The sequence below is a fragment of the Acanthopagrus latus genome, chromosome 14 (genome assembly GCF_904848185.1).
Source record: "Acanthopagrus latus isolate v.2019 chromosome 14, fAcaLat1.1, whole genome shotgun sequence".
NCBI classification, from domain to species: domain Eukaryota; kingdom Metazoa; phylum Chordata; class Actinopteri; order Spariformes; family Sparidae; genus Acanthopagrus; species Acanthopagrus latus.
Genome location: NC_051052.1, coordinates 271,252 through 294,765, shown reverse-complemented (window position 1 = coordinate 294,765; position 23,514 = coordinate 271,252). Strand labels below are relative to the sequence as shown.

General features: G+C 40.3%; 1 protein-coding gene across 2 annotated transcripts in view; it reads right to left on the bottom strand.

The window, feature by feature from the left end:
* tmtc1 (transmembrane O-mannosyltransferase targeting cadherins 1) overlaps nt 1–23,514 on the bottom strand; it is a 181,158-nt gene that overhangs the window by 56,787 nt on the left and 100,857 nt on the right. For both annotated transcript variants that reach the window (XM_037122112.1, XM_037122113.1), the window contains exons 5-8: nt 21,460–21,541; nt 19,832–19,935; nt 14,269–14,458; nt 5,584–5,705 (exon numbers count right to left, since the gene is read on the bottom strand). In XM_037122112.1, the coding sequence (XP_036978007.1) occupies nt 5,584–5,705; nt 14,269–14,458; nt 19,832–19,935; nt 21,460–21,541 (498 nt within the window). The remainder of the gene's footprint in view (nt 1–5,583; nt 5,706–14,268; nt 14,459–19,831; nt 19,936–21,459; nt 21,542–23,514) is intronic.

Genomic DNA, 23,514 nt, shown 5'->3' with positions numbered 1-23,514 from the left:
AACCTGCTGCTACCTTGTAATAATAATTCTCAGGCAGTGGCAGGAGCTAATGCTAATTATCAGGCTGTCTATCTAACAGAGGCGGGTTAGTCAGTTTTCTGTAACTTGTACTGTAAGTGTCCCCCGGTTAGATCTGTCTGCTATAACAAAGCGTTGAATAAAGTGGAATTAATCATTATCATTAATCATACCCATTAATTTTCACCATGAAGAGATTTAAAACACACACACACACACACACACACACAAAGAAAAAGCAACATGCATCCGATTTATATTAAGAGCCTTTTGAAATTTGCAGTCATGCTGAGGCTAATGAAAGAACAGCTCTCAGTTGCCTGTTGTCATAGTAGCACAGAAACACTTCGGAGCTTGTGAGTTTTTGTGAGGTACACATAAATAGCAACTGTCAGAGCAAGAGATGGAAGGATTTGCCAGTTTGAATAGAACTCAAAGACATACTGTGTCAACTCAGCCCTCAACACAGTCTTGTTGCTAGTGAGGAAGAGACCTACTTTGTCATGTAATTACAATATTTATATTTATTTCTTGTAATGAAGCGCAAAACAACAGGATAAATAGCTTCAAGTTGTTTTAAGGTGGAGCAAACAGCATGAGAATAAAGGATATCTCCATAGTTCAACACAGACATGAAGGCTGACTGTGCAATCACATTTCTGTCCTCCAGAATCAAGCATGCTTTAAATTAGATTCCCAATTTTATGTTTAGTTTATGTGCCAGTTGCTTCATAAACTGTTTTGAAGTGATAGCCTAGCTAAATTCCGAGGTATATATGAGACGGGACGATTTAAATTTCAACATGATTCAGCATATGGATGGCAGCAAGCCTGAGATTATGCAGACATGTCCAACCACATACATAAGGATGCTCTTTGTTGACTTATGCTCAGCATTCAGCGTAATCTCACCCGTGAAGCTGATTGAAAAACGAAATCCTCTGGGCTACGGTATAACACTCTACAACTAAATATTGGATGTGTTGGCAAAGACCAACATCAAGAATCAACATCACTGAGAACCTGTCTCTGTCATCACCACCGTAGTTAGAAAAACACAGAATAGGCTCGGAAATGTAAGACGGCTCAATTCTGGGGCCAAACTCACAGTAACTTTCAGAGGAGCAACCGAAACAGATACAAAAGTATCTGCTGCCAAACCACCAGACTACAGAGCAGCTTCATTCTTCAGACTGACTCCTGAACTCGTCTTCAACACTCCACCATGAAAAATAGCTTTTCTCGTGGAGCATAAAGTAACTAAAACTTAGGTTTCATTATACAATCCTTTGTTGTAGGATGATAATTAAATGAATTCTGAACCTTACATGAACCCTGAAAAACAGTAAAAGCAAATTGTAAGCTTTGAGTTAAAAAGGAGTGTCAGGAATGTTTTGAAAAAAATGGACATAAGAAGTTAATGCCAGAGTGGAAATATTGTTTTAGGCTGCTTAGTACAGATCAACTGTGTGATCAGACAAATATGAAAGGAGTTCTGAGCAAAAATTTAACTAGCCCTTGAGCAAAGTTTGTGATTGAGAAAAGTGGTAGGTTCAGAAAAGAGTTGTGGTCGACTGCAGATAAGCAGTGTAGAAAACTTAAGGATGCACTGTTAAATAATTAGCATCACACTCTCCATTGAAACACAAAAGCAGTCAACTATAAACTGTGTTTCTGCCTCCACTGAAAGAGTTCCTCTGCTCTGAGTTGTGCAGTTTGTGCAGTACAGACTTCTGTCTTTACTGTCTCATGGCTGACCAGCATAGCTTTACACTTTAGTTTAAAAGCATTATTACAACAAAAGTGCCACTTTTAAGATTTTCCATATTTTCATTTTTGGGTTAAAATCAGTTTCAATAGGGGTTTGACTCGGGTACATTGACAAAAAGACCCTAGGTTGCATTTTGGTGGGAGTTTTGCATTAAATATGCTGCAGGTCCTGGCACACCTGGCTCTTAAAGGGAATGAAAGACGACACTCTGATTGGTTTGATTTATGTTCTGCCCAAATCACACCCATGACTAAATCAAGTGTAAATACATCACCTACACACCATGTGCAACACTTTGCACCCAGATTATCTGCTGTTTAACTGGCGAAATGGACTTGTCAAACAGAAATTCTTGTAATGTATTGAGGAGCTGCAGACTTTATTCATGGTCAAACTGTAACCTGTACAGTAAATGTACTGCCTCTAGAGGATGATGTTAGACTCCCAGAAATACTCTGGTGGGAGTCATTAAATCAAAAAGTAAACGTAGTCCTGATTTATTTGCAGAAAATTACATATGGTCAAAATAAAAAAATGCAGTGTTTTCAGAGCTCAAAAAAAGAGTTCATACTCATTTATAAACAACACAATACTAATGGTTTAACTTAGGAAGAGTTTAGAAATCAGTATTTGGTGGTATAACCCTGATTGCCACCACAGCTTTCATGCATTTTGCATTTTTTTGTAGGTCACCTGATGTCATACTACAGATGCTTTGACATTCGAATGAGCTGATGGTCATCCTTGTCAGTGGAGAGTCATTTTCGCCCTCTGCTGGTCTGTAGCTTTGTTGTTCCCAATGTCTGCCGCTTGACCTTGTTCTGATTAACCACCGTCTTAACAATTGGATGGAAGGATGGAAGCAACCTGACGCTCACTGCCAGTAAAGCCAGAACTGAACACTTCATTACCTCACTCAAAACCTTTCTTTTCAACTCTCTTGGCAAGGTCAGTAGTTTTTTTTTGTAATTCAAGTTTTTATTGGTTTTTCTTTTGGCGTATGACAGACAAGTGCACCACACAGAGAGACATTTCTTGTTATAGTACAGATAGTGTCTTGTAAGCAAAAAATAAAAATAATAATAAAAATATGTATAACAATAATTATATACTATATAATAAATACTAATTTTAATATATAATACTAATACTATATTATAACTATATCTATCTATCTATCTATCTATCTATCTATCTATCTATCTATCTATCTATGTCTATATCTATATCTATATCTATATCTATATCTATATATCTATATATATCTATATCTATATCTATATCTATATATATATATAGATATAGATATAGATATAGATATATAGATATATATCTAATACACAACGTCAAGATCCACATCAGCTTTAGGGGCAAGTCAATACAGAAATAATTATTAGCCATGTTCATATTACAGGTTTATCAGTCGCTACTAGCACCTTTGCCATCCAGGTGGTCCTGTTGCAAGAGGATATTGATGACCACAGCAGTTGTTTTTATACTCATTAAATATGATTTGGTTGAGGTGATCACCTAATCAGTACCTCATTAAGTAGAATGGGGGGGTGCTTGTGTTGGAATTCAACACACACTGGAATGGAATGGCAGTGGTCTCCAAATTTTTCCAGAGCTGTACATGTATGTATGTATGTTTGTGTGTATATATGTATGTTATGTACGTGTTTGTGTGTGTGTGCTTCTACACACTATATTGCCAAAAGTATTGGCTCACCTGCCTTGACTCGCATATGAATTTAAGTGACATACCATACCATTCTTAAACCATAGGTTTTAATATGACGTCGGTCCCTTCGCAGCTATAACAGCTTCAACTCTTCTGAAGGCTTTCCACAAGGTTTAGGAGTGTTTATGGGAATTTTTGACCATTCTTCCAGAAGCATATTTGTGAGGTCACAAGCTGATGTTGGACAGGAAGGCCTGGCTCTCAGTCTCCACTCTAATTCATCCCAAAGGTGCTCTATCAGGTTGAGGTCAGGACACTGTGGCCAGTTAAGTTCATCCACACCACACTCTGTCATCATGTCTTTATGGACCTTGCTTTGTGTACTGATGCAGTGATGTTGGAGCAGGAAGGACCATCCCCAAACTGTTCCCACAAAGTTGGAGCATGGAATTGTCCAACATCTCTTGGTACACTGAAGCATTCAGAGCTCCTTTCACTGGAACTAAGGAGCCAAGCCCAGCTCCTGAAGAACAACCCAACACCATAATCCCCCTCTACCAAACTTTACACTTGGCACAATGCAGTCAGACAAGTACCGTTCTCCTGGCAACCACCAAACCCAGACTCGTCCATCAGATTGCCAGATGGAGAAGCATGATTCGTCACTCCAGAGAACACGTCTCCGCTGCTCTACAGTCCAGTGGCAGCGTGCTTTACACCACTGCATCCGACACTTTGCATTGCACTTGCACATGCTCTCTCATTTTTTGTGGCCTACCATTTTGTGGCTGAGCTGCGGTCGTTCCCAGTCGCTTCCACTTTGTTTTAACACCACTGACAGTTGACTGTGGAATATTTAGGAGTGAGGAAATTTCACGACTGGGCTGGTTCCACAGGTGGCATCCTATCACAGTACCACGCTGGAATTCACTGAGCTCCTGAGAGCGACACATTCTTTCACAAATGTTTGTAGAAACAGTCTGCATGCCTACATGCTTGCTTTTATACACCTGTGGCCATGGAAGTGATTGGAACACCTGATTTCAAATATTTGGTTGGGTGAGTGAATACTTTTGGCACATATATACATACACATATGTATGTATATATATATATATATATGTATTGCATGTAACACTTAAAATCTATTATAGCAAGGCCTCCTATGCACAAACCACCTGGATGAAAGGCTGCCTCATGTCTGAGCTCTAACCCCTGAGGCATCTGCTTCCAGCTGATTTACCCTGCCCCAAGGGATGACTCACTGTATCAGTATTTGTGTAAATGTTTATGTGCAGACCCCATGGGCCTGCTAAGCCTAATCAAGGACCCTAAGGCTCTCACGATTCATGGGGATCATTTGCACGCATCACAAATCTGAAACTGGACAAACTCCCCATGGAATCCGAGTAAGAGGGAAAATGAGAAAAAAGAAATTCTCTGAGAGATGCCAATTTAGTCTGTAATGGAGGACTTCAGGTGAGATGGAGAGGGAAAGAAGCTTTTACATCATTGCATCTTTAAAATTCCTAATGTCAGTATTTACTGAAAAAGTTAATATCATTAGAGATGATAAATCCTGTATAGCTGAGCCAGTGACATGCTGGGATCATAAAGATTAGGTTTTCATGATTTTTTTTTCTTTATTTTAATTCTCATTGTGTATATTGAATACAAAGGAAAACCCTGGTTTATTGCTACCTGGGCCTATAAGTAACAACACTGTTCATCAAAAGAACATTTCAAACGATGAAAGCTGAAAAAATGGAGAAATCACTAAAACAAAGTCAGAGGTGACAAGAGAAATGCACATTCACCCAGAATATCATATCATCCAAATCGCAATATGTGTTAATAAGTGTTATAACCAAATCACTGAGGCTGCAGTTTTTTGATAAAACCAGATGATATAGTCCAAAAAAAATCGTGAAAAAATCGTTAAGCATTTAATCAGAATCAGAATCAGAATCAGAAATCCTTTAATGTCCCGCAGATGGGGAAATTTGTTTGTCACAGCAGTCTTGGGATATTACAATAGAGCGATTAGCATTAGCAGAAGTCACACACAATACAAATATAAAAACAGCTACATGTACATATTTACTTGACTTACCTTGGCATGTACAGAACCCTCTCGGCCACAACAAATCCCACCCTGAAGAAAAGGTTACTGGCAGGAATAAATGGAAACACCAGGAACAACATTCCCACCACCACCTCCCTGCTCTCCTGTCTCTGCAGAGAGAGAGGGAGAGAGAGGGAGAGAGAGAGAGGGAGAGAGAGAGAACTTTGAACATCTGACATCCTTGTGCATACAGGATGTTGTCCCAATGTAAAATGTATAAACTGACTATTGTGTTTGCCTGACTTTTGTATTTAAAACCAATTATCAACATTTGTTTTGAGAAAATCTTCCCCATGTTTCTGAATAAGCTCTCCAAAAACATGAACAATGGCAGCAGACACACACTCTCTGAATCACTGTGGAAAACAGTTTCTTTATCAGGACAGAAAGGACATGTATCACTCACACCTCTGTTAATAACGGACAGAAAAGCATTTACTGCTTCTACACCTTCTAAGAGCCTCCACTGTAAGACAGCTGCCTATTTTGTTACCATGGGCCTGTATAAACCCCTCCAGGCAGGTTGGACATCACCTCCCAGGTGCAGGTAACCTCGCCATGTGTGTCAACATGATCATGTAGTTTATTTTTGTTAAGAGACACACATTCTCTACAGAGCTTAACATTTTACCTCTTCTAGGTTCAACAGAGAAAAACTGTTTCCATCCAGAAAAGAACCAGCACAGTTATCAAAGCTGTGATGAACACCTAAACAAGGTAAAAGATCATCAGCATTAGGCACCATCACACTGTTACAGTAGTCCTTTAACAGGAGACAGACAGCGTTTCCAGTGTCCAAGCAGCTGGATAATGACCCTCACTAATAACATTCCCAGGCTCACTGCTAGAGCAGCTGCATTGTTCAAGTCAGATCAAACAATGTCCACAACAGATCAATGAATTAGAAAACCCAAACAGCAGAACATTTCTGTCACTGCTGACCCTGCCCGGGGGGGTTAGGAGATGTACTCCATGCACCATCAGCTTCCTCAACAAACCGGTAGAAGGAGTCACATTGCTCCTTTCTCTCCTGCACCAAGGTTTTACATACTGTGAAGACCCCAGGGTAGAAAGGTGGCAGTCTGAAGTCTGAACAGTCTGAAGCATCAAAGTTTGTAAATCCATCGGGAACAATGAGTACTGCAGTCCCAGACCACCAAACTGTGGTGTGTGCTAGTGGTCTCCACACCAAGTCTTTAGGGCCCAACAGCTTTCTCTGAATAAAATGGAGGCGGAAAGAAACACCTCCACTGGGTAATTGTATAAGTCCATGTCCTTCTTCATCCTTTGGAAGAAACAGAATGGAATGAGGTATCCAGTGCAGTTAATTCCAAGTCCTACCAGGACAGCAAGCAACTTTGAGGGGGGATCCACACAAGCCAGGGATCCCCCTAGTGAGCCATTCTGGTGGAAGCAAGTTATTTAAAGACGTTTTCACCACCAGTGCAGCTTCACTCTTTTTCAGTTAATTTTATCAGACAGATGTTCTTAAAAAAATACATTTTCTTTTAGAATATTAATATCACACTGTTTATTGAGTATAATCACAATGTCATCTGCATATGCTGATAATTTAACAGCTGACGTGCACCCTGGAAAGCAGACAGCTGAGAGTTTTTTCCTGAGTTTGTGTAGCAGAGGTTCAATGGCGAGGTAAAACAACATCCTGAAAAGAGTGCATCCCCACCTTGTCCCCCTCTGGACAACAAAAGGTGCATCCAAACCACCATTTACTTTTTGTATACTCGCAATTCACGATGCAATACCTGGATCTTAGCAGTGAATCCTGGGCTGAACCCAAAAGCTTTTAGCATTTGCCATAGATGCTGATGTTCAACCTGCTCAAATGCCTTTTCCTGCAAGACCAGAATGTATACCCAATGAGCCAGAGACATCCAAAATATGTCAAATAAAAGTGCTATCATCACTTATCAACCTGCAAGGCACACAGTTGGTGCAGTCAACATGGATGACCTCACTCATCACCTCTCTGATCACCTCTTTGGAAGCCATAATTTTAGAGAGGATCTTATTGTCTCCCCACAGCAGAGAGACCAGCCTCCAGTTCTTCAGATCCTGTGGATCTCCTTTCTTCGGCAACAAAGCGATGACTGCATTCCTACAGCTCAATGTCAACTGTCCTGCACACAAACTGTTCTAGAACACCTCCAACAGATCCCCACCAACCACTGACCAAATCATTTTCATGAAGGTTCTCAGTCAGCTCACTCATTTACTCCATAGCCACTCATACAAAGAGAGAAAGACAGACAGACAGATAAACAGACAGACAGATAAACAGAGAGACAGATAAACAGACACAGAGAGATAGACTTTTGACTTATAAAACAAAACTTTTTTTCCATCATGTTAGAAAAAATCCTGTTTAATCCTATTTAATCATCATCAACTTCAACACACACACACACACACACACACACACACACACACACACACACACACACACACACACACACACACACAAATACTGTGTGGGAAGTAATTTTCCTATTCAGTTATCACACAAAATACAATAAATATAAACCATATAGACAGTACAAACAAGATCAACAGTCCATGTCATGACCAAACAGTCTTTAAGCTATGCTGCAGAAATGTGAATGAAAACAACAACATAAAAGACATTTAATCTTGTAACCCACAAAAATAGCTTCACGAGTCATTCTTTTAAAATCCAGAAGTGAATTCCACATTTTTTAATCTGTACTTGCGTCATTCCATAACTTAATCCCCACATTAGAAATACATGTCCTTTTAATGCCTTGATCAGCTATTTGTACAGTAAATTTCACATCTCAGATCAGTCTGATCATTCATCAGGAATTTATCACAAAACTCTTCAATATCATATTGATGTGTATATTTTTTGTTTAATATCTCCTTCAATTTGTTTTGTGGCTTCAAAAAACATAATTGTGTTAATGTTTTAAGGATTTCCAGTTCCATTTTTTCCAAAACTGACAAATTTTAACAAATCAGTGGCAATTGTTTTATGCATGGTGAAGGATCATATAGAATAGAATAGACAACAATATTCCTTTATTATCACCAAACACATGTACGATGAAATTGTGAGTAGCTTTCTCCCCAGGTCAGTAGAAACAAATAGTGCAAAGTAATAAAGGAAAATATACCAAATAAAATATATAGTAAAAATACATTTGCATATATAGAGAAAAGAAAAGGAAAAGAAAAATAGGATAAGAATAAAAGAGGTAGCAGTTTTAACTCTCACTAAATGTGAAGAACAGTGGTGGAACAAGACAATGTAAGTATGTCAGCTGCCGCTGCAGTTTCTGTGGGTGGGTTTGTTCGTTATGGGGAGTGGATGAAGGTCACAGCAGAAGGTCACATGAAGGTCTTGTGTAGAAGCTATTTTTCAGTCTGTTTCTGGTGGAGTTAATTGTCCTGAACAGTCAGCCTGAAGGCAGAGGTTCGAATAGAGAGTGTCCAGGGCATGTACAGTTCTTACAGATGCTGTTGGCTTTTTTCCTCAGCCTGGTAGCATCAAGTGTAGGAAGCACCGCTCCAATGATGCGCTGGGAGGCTTTAACCACACAGTGCAGGTCTTTGTGTTCAGCAGCTTTGCAGCTGGCATACCACACTGTTGTGCAGTTGGTCAGGACAATATAGATGGTACTCGTGTAAAAGTTGACTGTTTATTCCTGTAAACAGTTTTTGTGGGAGCCTAGCCCGTTATAGCTTGTGTTGGGACTTTTTGACAAGCTGGGAGGTGAGAGAGCTCCATCCTTTAATTCTTCTGAAGTCAATCATCAGCTCCTTTGTCATGTGTTAGGGACCAGGTTGTTGTCCTCACACCACCTCGCAAGACAGTTCACCTCAAGCCTGTATGCTGTCTCCTCATTGTGTCATCAGCAAATTTTATTATGGAGTTGGAAGTGTAGATGGGGGTGCAGTCATGTGTGAAAAGTGAGAGGAGCATTGGGTCATCACACAGCCTTGTGGGCTGTCTGTGTTTAGGATGAGGGTGGAGGAGGTGTCAAAGGACACACATGTTCTATCATCTGGAAACACAGGCAAAGAGACTGCATTTTGCTGCCATAATGCAATGACCCTCTGGAGCCATGTTGACCTGTTTTGTTTGGGAAAAAAGGACTTTGAAGACACTTTCCTCTGAAATGGAACACAGTTTTCCTGAGACTGAAGCACTGCTCCTTCACCTTCTAAGCAAAGCCCATTACATGGTTGCAGAAAACTTGACTCACTCAATTTTGAAAAGTGGATGCAACCCTCATGTCAGGAGAAAATTTACAGATGTTCTGCTGTCTAAATGTCAACATATTCAGACTACAAGATTAGAAACTGATAGTGCACCACAACTGATGCATCACAGTGATATTTTGTAGCAAGACAGAACTCTGCACCACCTTTACTCTCTTTCTCTTATAAACACTCATCTCTCTCTGATGTGTGTATATGATCATGTGCTGGAAGACAGATTAAAGGCTAAAAAAGTCCTGACATTTCTAGAGGTCATTTTTTGGGTGAATTTAAGTTGTGTCTTTAGGTTTTACACTTTGTTGGTCGGTCTCTCATTGACTTATGTCGAACAACCAAAATGCCAGTGACATAACTATTTTAATTTTATGCACTGTAAGTTTGAAATGATTCAGGTGAATGCAAAGAGTCTGCCTGTAGACGAGTTACAGCTGTACAAGCCAGTAACCCCGACAAGACTGACACATCTGTTAATTGGATCACAAGTTACTGGATGACACGGAGGAATGCTAAGGTGATTAATGGAAAGAAAGAAAGACAGAAAAATTAAGGAAATAAATCATAGAGGGGCAGAGGATCAAAAGGCTGATAAAATGGAAAGATTTAATGACATCAAGAGGAACAGAGAGGTGAATGGAGATGGAGGGAGCTAGTAGTCTGATGCCAGGCAAGGATGGTAACCATGAATTAACCATGAATTGAGTTGATGTGTTAGCCACACATTTGGCTCCGTGGACAGCTGCAGTGGTTACAGTCAGCATGCATATGTAAAAATTAAAATCATTTCAAGGTGAGTGGATTTGCTTTTAACCAAGTAACCTGTTAACAAGGCTAATACCATGAAAGTCTGCTAGAGAATGATTTTCCCCACTGAGATATACATTTATTCCCTGTTGAAAGGAGTTTAATAACCTTGGCACTGCCTTGATTAGCCTGCTTACCACTGTAGCAGGAGCCCTCTTCATTTGTGTCTTTAATAAGTAAATCAACATTTTTTTCCTATAAAACAATTAACCCTTCCACTGCATCACTGAGTAACATATATGTCATCTTGCTATGGAATATACTGTAGCTAATTATATGATATCCATCCAGTTGCAGTGTTTCAAGCATCAAATATGATGAATGGATGAGCAAATGAACAAAGTCATATACAAATGGAGACAGAAATCGAGGAAAAGATAGAAAGAAAGTAATTATTAAAGTAAAGAAACAACATTACATTTACATTTAGGAAATTTAGCAGACACTTCTGTCCAAAGCGACTTACAATAATAATAATAATAATAATAATAATAATAATAATAATAATAATAATAATAATAATAATAATAATAATTGTCAAGCCCCGTGCCACAAATTTGAAACTGAGTACATTTTTGGGAGAAACACAGCCTAACATCTTGCCTATTACATAAACTGGTGATCAGACTGAAGCTACAGTGGATGTAAACAGACATCTCACTGTGCAGCGTTAAGTTTCACTTTCACTTTGGTTTGGTATTGTCCCCCAGCTTAAAAAACACACAGTAATGAGAGTGATGAATTGACTGGTATTTTTTTAATCCCTTGATGAGGACAAACAATCATTAGTAGGTCCAGCATGCTATCCTCCTCTGGTAACCTCCGAAAGAGAGACAGGGAAGAAGGTTACTATAACCAACCTGCACAAAGACTCAACCAATATCAGGGACTGTCACACAGTCTGTGAAGCTATCAGTAGCTCTCTGTTAATGTTTGCAGATGTTCATAATGTTTATGGTAACACCTGTGTCAGATCATATCAGCAGCTAGCCGTGTGTGTGTGTTCTTCTCTATAGTATTCAGGGATTGTATTAGTGGCTCAAAGTGTTTAAGTGAATGTGTCTCTAATATCACTGTAGGTCCTTTCCAGTCACAGATGTACTCAATAGCTGCTGATGAGGCCGTTGAAACACTAATCAGTAGTTCACACTCCTTCGTTCTCATTACTGTTAATGAGCCAATGCACTGAACCCAGCAAGGGGCTGCTGACTCAGCCAATTAAAGTGCTGTTTATTCAAATAAACAGAGCCATGGGATAATATGGAGGAAGTGAAAGCAGAGACTGTGGGCATTATGATGGACATCAGATATGGGCTCTATAGAAAAAGAAATTAATAGGGCCGGGACTTGATTATAAAAATGTATCTAATTAATTAGAGGCTTTGTAATTAATTAATCAAAATTAATTGCATTTTTAATTGCATATAAATATCTGACCTGAGAACAGTGAAAAGCATTTTTTTTCATATGGATTTTAGTATACCATTGAATAATGACTGAACACCTAAGCTTAAGCAACAAAACATTGTTTTATTTTTCAAGGTGGTACTTAACCAAGACCAACAGACTAGGGATGCAAATTATCGATTAATTGATTAATCGATAGTTGATGGACCTTATCGGTTGATTAACGATTACCTGATAAGATGCGATTTTCCTGAGAACAGCTGAACATTACTTATACAGGACTCTACACTTGTTTGTTAGTTTATTTTTAGAGCACATTACAATGAAAGATAAAGAAAGATGAAGTAACACGTTATTTGGTAAATGGTCTTTCCTGCCACTACACTATGATGATTACTGTATTTAACTACTTAAATCACAGTAGCATAAACTGATTTGTTGAACTCAGCCTGATGTAAACATTAATAAAGCACAGGCAGCTCTATGTTTTCCCTGTGTGATGTTCAGGGACAGGTCAGGACAGTCTGAAGACAGAGAGGTTGAAGTCTTGCACCGTGAGACAGTGACAGGTCTGTAGGCTGCCTACGTCTTGACCACATGTCAGCTGTTCAGCTGCAGCAGAGGAAACTCCGCTGTTCTCAGCTCCACTGCGACAAGCGCTTTTTATTTATTTATTTTTTAAATTAAGCTCCAGTAGCGACCGGCTAACCTACGGGAGGTTACTGTAAACCGGCGCGGACCTGGCATGTTTATCAAAGCTTGGTCGCAGTGCTGAGGCACTGGGTCGGTTTGAGCTGCGTTCAGGCTACATTAAAACGTTATAGATCCATGGGCAGTGATCAGTGTCGGCGGCTTTTTAACTCCTTAAATAATTGTGCTCCAGTGTCATCGGTAAAATAACTGTGATTAAAATGCGTTAATTTTTTTAATACGTTAATTTTTGTGTAATTAATTAATCTTAATTCACGTGTTATTTGATCATGTGATTGCCTTAATGGCTCCTCTGTTGCACAGATGATTGTTAATATTTAAGACTGAAATGTGTGTTATCTTTGATAGGACATGTGTTGATGTATCTTAAATCTCCATGGCAGACACGCTATATCAGCTTCTATGTTAAACATAGTGAAAGTGCTTATACTGTGTATGCAAGGTCCAAGAGCTTGCAGTGTTTTGAGTGTGGGGAAATCGATCATAAGCAGATTGCCTGCCCTGGGAGGGAGAAAGATACAACAGTGACTGAGGACAGTACTGCTGCAGGTCAGTCTTCTGATGGAGCCGGACAGAGTCAGAGGCCAGTAGTGAGAGAAGGAGTGGTGAGCGGGCAGTGTGCAACAGGAGACAAGGAGGATCAGGGGGAGCAGGCAGAGGCTTTGGGGGAGGATGGACAGACTGAGGTTGAAGGGAGAAAGAGGTAGAAGAAAAGCTTAAGGCCTGTTGTGGGGAAAACACTCAAGGCTGGACTGATGTACTGCAAAGTCTCAAGGGTTTGATGGCGGCTCATCTGAAAATAAAGCACGCTTTCTATACCTTGACCAGTAATCTGGACTCTTTCAGGCCTCTGTGGGGGTTCAGACAGGGTATATGTACACTGAGGGAAGATTGTTCACTGGTCCTTATTTTTTTTAACTTATTATGGTGTGTGTGTGCAAGCGTGCGTGTGCGTGTGTGTGTGTAAGTGTATAATTGTCTGACATCCAGCAGGTCAAGGACTTCCTTTCTGCAGAGCTCATTCTATATTGTATGTGTTTCCAACTGACTGTTGTAGACCAAAATGGAGCTTGGTTTAAAGTGCAACCTCACCCCTCCTCCATCACAGAAGTTAAGATAGAATCCAATGTGGCTCTGGAGTTGCCCTGAAGTTGTAACGAGCATGTCAATCACTATGTGAATTTGGGGGAGAGGGCAGGAAGGGGCATGCTGGAAAGCAAATTACTTCCTGAGATCACAGTGAGGTGAACGCACATGAAGTCAGTTTAACCAGCTATTTAAAATGGAACAGGGCTACTCACCTATTTATGAATAATCCATCACATTACAATTTACTACAGCCCTGAGTGTAGGCTTCTTGCTGAAATACTTGAGGAGTTCCAGAGGGCTCCATATATCAAATGTTAGTTCACACCTTCCATCCAATCAGTGATGGAGGTAATGAGGGCAGAATCTGTGAATGCTATGCTATCTGTAAATTCTTGCACTTACCTGCAGTGAGAAGATACAGTGCAGGCACAGAGTGACCATCACCACAGCCAGCAGCACAGTGGCCATGTTGCGCACATCACTCAGCGACTCAACCAGGGGAATACTTCCAACCTGCCAGTCATAACACAGCACGATGGGAGCGAGGAGCAGACAGGCATTGAAGGACAGCAGGTAAGAATACGTCAGAATCCTGGGGAGAGGGAGCAGACACAGGTGACAATGTTAAGAAAAGATGGACGTGAAACGGTGGAGGTAAGGAATAGGGGACAGAAAAATTCTAATCATACAGCAACATTATCAATTGTCAAACTTAATCTGCCTTCATTAATAATTTGATCATTGTAATGATCCCCTTGTCTCTATACTTAAGTTTTGAGTAGTTAATCTGAGGATGAAGTGAACAGCTGGTTGTCCAAGTTTAAATTAATGATTGGGAGTAACTGTCCAAGCAGACATTCAGAGCCCAATCAAATAAGTGTATGCCAAGTCACAAAGTGTACTGCTAAGAGCCTGAGTCCGGTTGACACCAAGGAGAAGCACCACTTCATTCTTCAGAGACATGCTCCACCCTGTGGTTTGATCTCTGTGGTGAAGGATTCATCCTGCAGAGGGATAATGAGCCCAAACACACTTCAAAACTTTGACACAAATATTGAAGTCTTCCTGGACTGTCCCCCACTGTCACCTGACTTCACTCAGAGTGCTTCAAATTGATCATACAGCTGTGTTTGTTAAGATATTGTTGCCATAGACAAGACAAAAATCATGCACAGCATTTTTTCTCTCTGCTTCTGAGTGCACAGCTAGCCATAGTGCCAACACTATGGGGGCACGGACCCTGAAAATGCCAAGCACTCACAAAAGCTTTGTGGAACTCTGTCAGATCATGCTGGGACAATAGTCGGCAGGTTTTACACTAACTTGTCAGTCCCTGCAGCTGTCTGCTGTCATTAAAGCAAAAGAAGGACAAAGCAAACACTGAGACATTCTGACATTCATGGATATTTTTCAAAGATTTAACTTCTGATTGAATTGAATGAGAATGTATACTACTATAATTAGTACTACTACTACTATAACTATATTACTAACATAATATGAAAATGTTGTTAATTAGCATATTGCTTTCTGCCAAAATGTAGAATATAATACAATATCCACCACTACTGACTACAACATTATTACTTTTTTTTTTTATGGTGACATTTGGCACTCTCAGTTCCTGTTTAAAGTTTAGGGAAGATCACGGTCTGGTTTAGTACACATCAAGTCCACAGTGAGCTGAGACAAAGCATGATCATTACATTTCATGTGAACCCTGGACTCCAGTGTCAAGGTGCTGTGCTCTGTATGCCACATCCATCCAGACTACTTTCCTGTGACTCTGGTGGAACTGATTAAAAGAAACACTTCATTTAAACATTGCCCCAAACATAATCCAGCCAACAATTCCATTTTCACATAACTTTACTCTGCTTACTTGCTGTCCAGAATGAAGATTACCGAGGAGCAATGTGAATATTTTACTACCCACCTCCTCCTGCAATGTTGAACTAGTCTGAGTTAAGACCACGTCCACACTTGTGTTGTCCACAACAATAAAGATGGATTCTTGAATATGGCCAGCATCCTTCCTCTTGCCATGAAAAATATAGTGGTAACACACCACTTACTCCTCTGTGGACCGCTGGACGAAGTGAGAAGAAATGGATTGTGGATTGAATGTGCCATACTGTAGAAGAAATGCATTTTACTGTACAGGTTGGAGCATACGTTACCACATGAACACAGGGCGGCAGCAAACTTTAGGAATGAAAGACTTGCCGCATCTCTGACCATCTTTCAGACCAGGGGAAAACTATTATGGTCTCTGTTACTTTTAGTCCATCATGCACTGGCATATTGCACTCTCCTCTGGCATCATGAAGTATCAATTGTCTTCATGAGAACAGGCAAAAAGCATGACACAGACAAAATATGTAGTCATGGACAGTAAAATAGCAGGGGTGTGTCCATCCAGGCTCCTGGTCCATGAGCCTGTCCTTAGAGTCTCTGAGTTGCAGACAAGTCAGAAAGCCATGTAATAGCTACAGTCAATGAGAGCAGAGCCTCCACTCCACTGCTGTCTCCTGCAGTAGCTCTCTGAACCCTGTCTAACCAGCATGTGTGACCATGGCTCCTTGCTGAACCACAATACGAGTATGTTTTCTTTCTATGATAATCCATCCTCTCCTCCTATTGTCATTGCAAATCACACACAAACAACCTGAAACTTTTTGGCCTGTGTATTCCCATGTAACGTTTCACATGTGTGATCTTGTAGTCATGTAGTGTGAGAACCATGACGCCAGCAGAACAAGACAGAAAGTCGTGTACTGTGTTCAAGCCATTAATGACCCTCTGAGTTTACATTAGCAAGCTAATATTCTTATCAACGTTTTCTGGCCGATTGGTACTTTTTTTTGGCATGTAACCATTTTTTTTATTTACTCATGGTCGAGTCTCCCCTCTGACTGAAGCAAAACAAGGTTACAACACAAAAGATGCTGAGCTAAAGTCCTCATCGATTCTGACAGAGGCTGTGCTGGACTGGATTGTGAACAGGCTGTGAAAACCAACCACAGGTTAGGTATTGATTTCCTCAGGGTGATATAACGGAAGAGTCAGAGGCTTGATGTGGCTGTGAAGCCATTTGCTGACAGCTTGAGAGCAGGGCGACACAGGGCAAATCCCCTCTGAACATGACAATGAAAACATGTCAGGAAGACAGAAAGGAGCTAGCACTGCTCCTCCCTCTTCCTCCCTCTACTGTCTCCCTTTGTTCCCCTGACTTCTGCTCCAATTGGCTGTTAAGGAGATTGACGGCTAGAGTGAGACACAGGAGACAGAGTCTGAAATAAACACAGGCTGAGGTCAATAGGCATACACAGACTTGTAGAGGACTTGCAGAGGTTGTCTTCAGCTCACACACACACACACACACACACACACACACACACACACACACACACACACACACAGATAAGGCAGCCCTCCAAGGTGGTGCTGACAGGCTGTTTAGCATGCAACAGAATGTTCACCACCTGCCATCATCTGATGGGTCTGGGCCATAAATTCAATTCCCTTTTCCATATTTTGCAAGGCCCTCTAACCACAAACTATTACACACACACACACACACGCACACACACACACACACACACACACACACACACACACACACACACACACACACACACACACACACACACACACACTCTGTGCAGCACCCCTGTGACACATGCTCACACATGGACATTGGCATTGTCAGGTAGCACATGAGCATGAGAAAAAGATCCAGGTATACACTCTGCACATCCAGAAAACTTCTATAGGTGCTGAATCAAAAAAATAACCTGAAGGCAAAAGTCAGTTACAAGATCTACACACTGATAGCCCTCAGTATATTTTATTCAACAAAACACCTGCTTGATCCAACAGAGATGTTTGTCAGAAATTGTCAACTGGACATCACAAAGCAGAACAAACTGTAACTGTGTAAAGACAGAAACACATGCATCACTCATGAGCTTCTCATTTGCATGAAAGAGTCAGTCCACTCTCAGACTGGATCAGTGGATAACACCTCTGATACTCCTGTAGAGGGGACAAAACATGCCTCTCTGGGTACGTCCCATTTCACTTAAATCGCATCCATGTTCGTCTCACTCGCATCCTTTCCTTGCATCTTAGTCCCTCCTACTGAAGTTTTGTGGAGGAACATGAGGAAACCACAGGAGGAGAGAGGATATGAAGAAATGTGTATTAAGACATATGAGATGTCCTTTCCTCTGCAGCATGTTTCTAATGAAGGTTGCAGCTGATCACAGCTGGATCAGCTGTCAGTTGGCTTTAACAGTTGTAGAGAAATTTGGTGAATTTGTGCCAAAAATGCCATTATCTATATATATTCTTTATAATAACAGAACTAATAATCGTCAAAAGATTTCAGAAATCAATCAAGTTAAAGTTAGAGAGACGCACTAGTATCATTTCTTATAGTGCAAGTAATGTGATGGTTTAGGTGTAATTAGCTCAAACATTTACATGATTGAAGTTATAGTGAATATAGTTCAGGCCTAAACTTAGTGATGAACTCCATTCATGGCTTAAAATAAAGATCAGATTTCTTTTGCATTAAGTACTCATCATTACTGCATTATTTCAGCTGCTCAAGTAGATGGCAAACAATTTCGCTGAATGATCGCTTAATTTTATGAAAGGCTGATCTCTGAAGAAACTCTAACAGCTGGATCTGGATCTGCTTTGCTGTCTAATTTTGTGGTTTGTGTGAGTTCGGTCCCTGTTTCATTCTCACAGCTTAACTCTTTGGACATGTTGGGATGTGATGCCTCCTACTGAAACCTGATTATTCATTTTTGACCAAACAAAGCTTCTCTTAACCATCTGAATAGCTAGGATAAGCAATTGTACTGTCTTACATTATTTGGCCCAGAAGAAGCACACTGGTTGGTCATCAGGTTGAACAGAGCAAACCCTGGAGGAAGCTGAGACCTAAAGTCATAATTACCTTCAAAATGTTTTTTTGATTTCTACCTGCCCACAGTGTCAAATGGCTAAGACAAGAGCAGGAAGGATTGAGTGAGGATACACTGACAGACAGAAAGGTTATAAGGGAATAATGGAGACTCAGCCAGACATCAGGGAGCAGAAATAATGAGAGGAGAAAATGAAGGTGAGAAGGACAGAAGGAGCAAAGGATATGAGAATCTGCTATAAATTTCCCAGGTGGCCGAGGGAGAGGAGAGCTATTTTTCACTGCCGCTGTGCTAATGATAGATGATAGACTGTTGCACTGATGAGGGCCAAATTGCAATCTCCTGCCAAACTCAATGTTAACACATTTTTCTGTCAACCAGACAAGTGTCAGTTTAAACTTGGTCACCTTTTGTAGTCAGATTCGGAGGTAAAATTTATGATGTTACCTCTTAGATATACATTTGAGTTGAGTGTAAAGCCATGTCAGCAGCTTTTTGAGGAGGTGCTTGATGCGTTAAGCAAACTGCAAATTTTACCTGCCCTCTGTGGGGGGTCAAGAGGTGAACTGCCTAAAGTCTTGCCTAGAGCACCAAACTGGTCAGGGCCTGTTTCAGGGGCACCACCTCTAAAGAGTAAAAGATTAAATTAAATTTGAAGGTTGTACCCCTAAAGATATGATTCCTAAAAGCACTATTTAAAATCATGCTTGCTAAGTACACGCTGCCAAACACCAGTCCCTCAGCTGTACGCAGAGTGGAGGGTCGAGGTGGAGCAGCAGCTCAGAGATGATATGTGGTCAGGTCGCATGTGTGAACCACATCAGGTCCTATAGAACAGGAGGCTACAAAAGATACTTTTGGCAGGAGTACTACTTTGTACTACTTACTTCTGAAGTCATGAGAGCCCTTTATAACCCAATCATCTCCACATTCAAAATACAAATTATTATTCTTAGTAGAGAATTTATCTTAGTTTTTTTTTCTTCACAATTCTCACCACCACTGTATGCGTGTGTGACACTAACCTAGTAAGCATGTGAGGTGAGAAAGAGGCGGGGTTGTCCTGTTCAGAGAAGAGAGGCATGGATCCTCCCATCAGCCACAGCCTTACCGACATGATGATCACCACCTGGAGGAAGGTGGGCAAACAAGGCAAACAGTTATAATCAGTGTTGGAAATGACATCAAAATATTATGTTAAATATCAGTTGGTAGAGCGGGCATCCCACGTTCAGAGGCTTTGTCCTCGCTGCAGCGGCCTTGGGTTTGAGTCCTGGCCTGGGGCCCTTTGCCGAGCGTCACTCCTACTATCTCCTACATCCTGTTTCCTGTCATATCTTCAGCTGTTCTGTCAATAAAGCCAATAAAAGGCCAAATATATATATATATGTCTACACAGAGAAATGTATTACTTATTACACTACTTTTTAGTTACTTTTAACAAATTGCCCAATAACCTATATAGAACAAATAAATAATACAAAAAATAATAAGAAAAGAATAGCTTTGGACACAGGGATGAGCAGGCAGACAAAGGATCAAAGTGTGATATACTATGAAATAGCTTGTCAAATGAAACATAGACCTAGGCCTTCCGTAGCCTGTAATGACCTCACAAGACAAAACTCTCTTTTTCTATGCCAATTTATTTTAGTCCACATGGGCTAAAATATGCATGGGCATACATGATTCAAGAATGTAAATTAAAGTGCGCATGGAGGATCAGGCTTCATCATTAGGTCTACAAAATATGGCTAATTTCAGTCACACAGAAACTGAACAAAGACGTTATAGGCTTGTCTATGTTAAACACACAGAGCTATATTAATATGTCCGTGTTGGTGTGGATGGATTCTTAAAAAAAAACAACAACAAACACTTCACTTCAGTCAGTAATGTGGATTGTAACGTGTTACATGACATAGTGATTTATTACCGAAACATAATTATTAACATGTTATTCCGTCTCCTCTAAAATAGATATATTAATGATGCAATGGGTTGCTTTTCTAACATGTGACCCCTAGCACTGCTTGTGACATTTTATGCTTCATGGTCCTTGACAGCCTCTAATTTAAAAATATTGTTGCCCAAAATAAAGCTATTTGTCTTCTGTTCCTTACAAAACAATGGTTGAACTTTAGGGGTGTCCGTTGGCTCTACTTGGGAAGGACTGCTAACATGTGCCACCTGGTTTACACAGGACATGTAATCCCACATTGCTGCTCACTTCACGTTGATCACCATTGTGGCTTCCTTTTTCTATTCCTTCTTCTACTGATAATGGCACTCCGTGACAGACTAGCAGCAGCAGCACGGGTGTATTGCTGCTCCCAATAGGTCAGTTGTATAGCTCACTTGAATGCTCTATGTCTTCGAATCTCCTGTCGAAATTTCTGCTAAGGTACTGATTTGTCACCCTGGTTACAATCCAATGACAGTGTCCTGTTAATGACAGCTAAATGACATCTGAAAGACCATTTACTGCGGGACATTATCAAAAAAGTGACAAAAAGTGAACAAAGCAGGATTGCAATCCTCATTTTTAACTCTATTATCATGTAAAAATACTGCAAAATTATTTCAAGTAATATGCACTGTGATAGATAAGTCTCCTAAAGTTAAGATGCATACCTATCCAACAAATACTCACATAGCCAGAGATAAAGCAGGCTCGTTTGATGAAGGGGCTGCAGATGTGAAGGAGGTCTCCAGCCTTGGAGCCCGACAGGTGACTGAGGGATACACAGACAAACAGAGCGGTCAGTCAGGTGATCGGCAGGCATTCAATTCTCAATTTGACACAAAGAATAAGGAGCACAGGGCACTCATGCTTTGAGTCAGAACTATTATTCTTTGTTTGTGTCGTTACTGTTAAAATGGTCATCTTCTTCTCCGTGTGCCCAATTGCATTCTGTGCTTGTTGGGTGTACATCCAAGGCCGTCTGGCCATTTGGAAATTGTTTTGTGAAATCTACCTATCTCAAGGTATCTCTGAGTGTGCTATAAACTGTGACTTTGTCTGTGACTCTTGGTCAGTCTCTGCCAGGGTTTGCTCGGATGATGAGGCTGGCCTTTCAGCTAAAATTGGTTAAAGGAGAACTTCGGTCGATTTCAACATGCAGCTTCATTGCTCAAGCTACCCTTGACTTGCCAGTACTGAAGACGTGAACACATTTGGTCCAACCATTACAGGGCTCCGTGAACAGAGAGTTAGCATTGACAGCTAACAGCATAGGGTCAGAACTTTACACTGTGTTTTAAGCTTCTTAACATGCTCCACATCTCACCCAAAAAGTTATGCAACATCAGCAGACACCTTACAACACAGCACTGTAGCATGTATGACTCAAAAAGAATAAAAAAGTACCGTAGTTAAAACTGTGTTTGTGCAAGTAGCCACATACTGGTTTGTTGACATCCGTGTCTTCCGATAGCTGGACCAAACTAGTCTATCTGTCGAGCAAAATCCAAAGCACCTCCGCTGTCAATGTTGGAGTTGAGCTGAAGATGGTTTGAATGTTGCTTGACTGCGAGACAGCAGAGGCGGCGCAGATGGTGTTTTTCTGATTTTGTGTGTAACACCAGTGCATTCACTCCTAGTGTGCCCAAGTTGAGGGTCCTCTTGCAGAGCATACACTGCGCTTCAAATTCATCATCAGGTACAGCTTTTAACCAACGTACATTCCAGGATACTTCAGAAAGAAGTACAACACACTGAGCCAACTGTGAATATTGAATAACACATTTCCCCCAAACAAAAAACAATAACAAAAAATGCAGTGACATATGCAGTAAATGAATGTACATATCTAAGACCTAACTAAATGTAATTTAAGAACTATGTGCAACATTTGGACAAATTTTAGACCATTTATGGCCCTGCAGAAACCCTGTTGTTGTCAGCATCCTCCAGCAATTTTAGATGCCTGTTACAACTTTTGGGGTTTGACTTATTTCATAGTTGTGTCTGGAGATAAATATTTAGTAAGATGGAGCACACTGTGAAAGTATTTTTAGTTGAGGGTTATAAGAAAGTTCTGTTATCAATTAATCTGACTAATATTTCTGGACTGATTGTTTAATATACTAGTGCACTGCCCTTAGGAAGCATGTATTCCTATAGAAAAGTGGGAGGTTAAGTAGATTTTTCATGGATGTCCAAATGAGGTTGTGTTTGAAGGTGGGACGTCAGGGATGTAATTGGCTGTTTTTGACTACTTTTGATTATACCATTACATTTCACCTTAAAAACTATCTATCTTGCCTTGTTTGGTGTCATTATTTTCAGCACAACCTCACATGTGTGACTGTACAGTTGTTTTCTCATTTTGACATACGGTATTAACACTATGGACCTGAAGTAGGAGTAGGAAAAAGTTAGATTTTTTACTGTTAAAACCACAAATATGTTTAATGAACTATTTGCATTAGTTATAATGCAAATATAAATTGTTGTTTGCTAAATTTGTGCACGAGTTTTTGAAATTTACAAAATTATATGTAACTAATTACATCTAAAAGGCGGCAGTGCCTCAGGCTCAGGGCTCCTCAGCTCATTCCTGCCTGTTCCACATTCAGCAGTCTCCTCCTTGTTTTGACTCAACACAAAATTGAATACACTACACACTAAACACACTACACTAAACACTATATAACACACTAACTATACACTCCAAACACGTTATATGTGACAAATCTCTCAACT